General features: G+C 41.9%; 1 protein-coding gene across 1 annotated transcript in view; it reads right to left on the bottom strand.

Annotated features, from left to right (window-relative positions):
- The window catches only part of LOC115088546 (zinc finger protein OZF-like), an 80,282-nt gene extending 76,250 nt beyond the window's left edge, over window positions 1-4,032 (bottom strand). Inside the window, exon 1 of the mRNA XM_029596806.1 lies at window positions 3,943-4,032. Coding sequence (XP_029452666.1) covers window positions 3,943-4,032 — 90 coding nt within the window. The remainder of the gene's footprint in view (window positions 1-3,942) is intronic.
- Between the last annotated feature and the right edge of the window lie 356 nt (window positions 4,033-4,388).

The raw sequence follows: 4,388 nt of genomic DNA, 5'->3' as shown, positions 1-4,388 counted from the left end.
CATATGTCCATGTTCATATTGGAACAACTTTTAAATTTTTAAAGTGAACTTATGAGCATGATTCCACTTTATTAAATCTGGGCTAAAGTTTGCAGGTACTTTGTAATCAAAGATTATAGTTCTATATGGGCTGCTGAAAATTACTTTCTTAAAAACTTTGGATGGATCCATATTTCATATAATGGAAGGTGAAATTACTACTTACCTGATAATTTCCTTTCCTCTAGGACAGGCAGGCCAGTCCACACTAGTGGGTTATGCAATCCAACCAGCAGATGGAGATGGAGATCACTGACTCATTGATGTCACTCCCTGATAGCCCTGCATAGACATCAGCCTGCCAGTATTTTCTTCAAAGGCCAACTGGGACAACTAAACCAGCTCAAACTTTAACAAGAATTAGTATGCAAAATTATGTTTGTTTGTTTTTTTCAAAGGAAGCACTGGACTCAACATGAAACTAATACAACGTTAAAAGAGGAAAACAGTAAATAGGTCTATCCCATAGAGGGAATCCACTTACTAGGTTCTCCACTAATCCAGACACTATCCGGGATCCTTGCACTGTTACCACAAATTTATCTGACAAGGACCATGCAAGTCAGAAAAAGCATGACCGTGACAAGGCAGCCCAGGGTGGGATGATGGACTGTCCTTGCCTGTTCTAGAGGAAAGGAAATTATCAGGTAAATATTAAATTTCACCTTCATCCAGGCAGGCCAGTTCACAATAGAGGGATGTACTAAAGCTACTCCCCAGAAAGGTGGGAGGCTGCCTGCCTCCCAGTAGCAACCGCCCTAACAAAAGGCACATCCTCTCTTGCCACAACATCCAGTCGATAATGCCTTGCAAACATATGCAAGGAAGACCATGTTGCCGCCCTACAAATCTCTGCTGGCGAAAGTAACCACAATTCTGTTCAGGAAACTGCCTGCACCCAGGTCGAATGCACTCTAACTTGCTTTGGTAAAGGCTTTACCACATCTACATAAGCCACTGCCACAACCTTCTTTAATCCAATGAGTCACCATAGCGTGAGAAACCACTTCCCTCTTCTTAATGGCTCCATGAAGGAGAAGGAAGAAGGATCCAGAAGAAAATAGGATAAAGCATAAAATTGGCAAGTTAAATGTAAGACATTGATAAGACAGGCTAAGAGAGAATTTGAAAAAAGTTGGCTGTAGAGGCAAAAACTCACAGTAAAAACTTTTTTAAATATCCGAAGCAGAAAGCCTGTGAGGGAGTCAGTTGGACCGTTAGATGATCGAGGGGTTAAAGGGGCACTTAGAGAAGATAAGGCCATCGCGGAAAGATTAAATGATTTCTTTGCTTCGGTGTTTACTGAAGAGGATGTTGGGGAGGTACCCGTAATGGAGAAGGTTTTCATGGGTAATGATTCAGATGGACTGAATCAAATCACGGTGAACCTAGAAGATGTGGTAGGCCTGATTGACAAACTGAAGAGTAGTAAATCACCTGGACCGGATGGTATACACCCCAGAGTTCTGAAGGAACTAAAAATGAAATTTCAGACCTATTAGTAAAAAATTTGCAACTTATCATTAAAATCATCCATTGTACCTGAAGACTGGAGGATAGCAAATGTAACCCCAATATTTAAAAAGAGCTCAAGGGGCGATCCGGGAAACTACAGACTGGTTAGCCTGACTTCAGTGCCAGGAAAAATAGTGGAAAGTGTTCTAAACATCAAAATCACAGAACATATAGAAAGACATGGTTTAATGGAACAAAGTCAGCATGGCTTTACCCAGGGCAAGTCTTGCCTCACAAATCTGCTTCACTTTTTTGAAGAGTTAATAAACATATGGATAAGGGTGAACCAGTAGATATAGTATACTTGGATTTTCAGAAGGCGTTTGACAAAGTTCCTCATGAGAGGCTTCTAGGAAAAGTAAAAAGTCATGGGATAGGTGGCGATGTCCTTTCGTGGATTGCAAACTGGCTAAAAGACAGGAAACAGAGAGTAGGATTAAATGGGCAATTTTCTCAGTGGAAGGGAGTGGACAGTGGAGTGCCTCAGGGATCTGTATTGGGACCCTTACTGTTCAATATATTTATAAATGATTTGGAAAGAATACGACGAGTGAGATAATCAAATTTGCAGATGACACAAAATTGTTCAGAGTAGTTAAATCACAAACAGATTGTGATAAATTGCAGGAAGACCTTGTGAGACTGGAAAATTGGGCATCCAAATGGCAGATGAAATTTAATGTGGATAAGTGCAAAGTGATGCATATAGGGAAAAATAACCCGTGCTATAATTACACAATGTTGGGTTCCATATTAGGTGCTACAACCCAAGAAAGAGATCTAGGTGTCATAGTGGATAACACACTGAAATCGTCGGTGCAGTGTGCTGCGGCAGTCAAAAAAGCAAACAGAATGTTGGGAATTATTAGAAAAGGAATGGTGAATAAAACGGAAAATGTCATAATGCCTCTGTATCGCTCTATGGTGAGACCACACCTTGAATACTGTGTACAATTCTGGTCGCCGCATCTCAAAAAAGATATAATTGCGATGGAGAAGGTACAGAGAAGGGCTACCAAAATGATAAGGGGAATGGAACAACTCCCCTATGAGGAAAGACTAAAGAGGTTAGGACTTTTCAGCTTGGAGAAGACGACTGAGGGGGTATGATAGAGGTGTTTAAAATCATGAGAGGTCTAGAACGGGTAGATGTGAATCGGTTATTAACTCTTTCGGATAGTAGAAAGACTAGGGGGCACTCCATGAAGTTAGCATGGGGCACATTTAAAACTAATCGGAGAAAGTTCTTTTTTACTCAACGCACAATTAAACTCTGGAATTTGTTGCCAGCGAATGTGGTTAGTGCAGTTAGTATAGCTGTGTTTAAAAAAGGATTGGATAAGTTCTTGGAGGAAAAGTCCATTACCTGCTATTAAGTTCACTTAGAGAATAGCCACTGCCATTAGCAATGGTTACATGGAATAGACTTAGTTTTTGGGTACTTGCCAGGTTCTTATGGCCTGGATTGGCCACTGTTGGAAACAGGATGCTGGGCTCGATGGACCCTTGGTCTGACCCAGTATGGCATTTTCTTATGTTCTTATGTTCTTAAAGAGTCGATCTTATCTGCGAAATTCATTGGTAACTAAGATATCGTAATAAACGCAGCCACACATCCAGAATTCCTGCTCATCTAAATCCCTGTCCAAGAATGGTAATGAAATAGATTATTCAAGTGAAAATCTGAAACCACCTTTGGCAAGAAGGAAGGCACAGACCTTATCTGTACCCTTTCTGGAGTGATGACCAAGAAGAGCTCTCTACAAGACAAAGCATGTAGTTCTGAAAACCACTGCAATGAACAAATAGCAATAGAAATGCCATCTTGAGGGTCAACAAATGTAAGGAAAGGTGTTGAAGTGGGTGAAAGGTTGAACCCACTAAAAAGGAAAGGAACAGATTCAAATCCCAAAGGGGCACAAGTATATGTAACGGAGGCCTAATGTGATTCACATCTCTCAAAAACCTAGACACTTCTGGATGTGAAGACAGAGGTCTCCCTGCACATGATCCCTATAACATGCCAACGCTACCACTTGCACTTACAGCATATTCAGGGCCGATTCCTTACTCAGACTTTCCTGCAAAAATTCTAAGATTTAGGGAATTGATTCTTTGGAGGTAAAACAAAAGCAATCCTAGTACCCATTCAAAAATCCGCCAGATTCGAATGTAGGCCAATGAAAGAAAAAACTTATGTGCTTGCAACAGCATACTCACCACTGCTAAGGAATAGCCGTGCTTCAAGATCCAAGCCCTCTCAAGGGTCAAATTGTAAGTCAAAACTGTTCTGGATTGTCGTGGAGGATCAGACCCTGCCACAGAAGAACCCTATGAGGAGGCAGCTTCTGCAGCTCTTCTACCAGAAGATGAAGAAGTTCCACGTACCATAGCCTGTGTGGCCAGTTCAGGACCATTAGCAGCACTAAGCCTGGATACTGCAAAATCTTCTGGAGCAACCTGCTGATCATAGGCCATGACAAAAACACATACAGCAACTCGTTTCTCAGCCAAGACTGAAACAGCACATCTACCCCAAGTGCTCGAACATCTCCTTTTTTAACTGTAAACATGCTCCACCTTTGCATTCTTGCGGTTTGCCATCAGATCCAGGAAAGGCCACCCCTACCAAGCTACGATGAGGCAAAAGGCCTCGGGCACAAACTCCCATCTCCCAGGTCCAAAGTGTGATGACTGAGATAATCTATCTGAACATTGTCAGCCAGTGTGATATGGGAGGCCAATAGTCCTTGAAGATGCTGCTCCACCCACGGCAGGAGGATATTCACCTCCAGAGGACCTTTTGACTCCGAGTACCCCCTTGATTTATATAG

The sequence above is a fragment of the Rhinatrema bivittatum genome, chromosome 3 (assembly GCF_901001135.1).
Source record: "Rhinatrema bivittatum chromosome 3, aRhiBiv1.1, whole genome shotgun sequence".
Lineage (NCBI taxonomy): Eukaryota > Metazoa > Chordata > Amphibia > Gymnophiona > Rhinatrematidae > Rhinatrema > Rhinatrema bivittatum.
The sequence above is the reverse complement of the archived record's forward strand: the minus strand, read 5'-3'. Positions and strand labels throughout refer to the sequence as shown.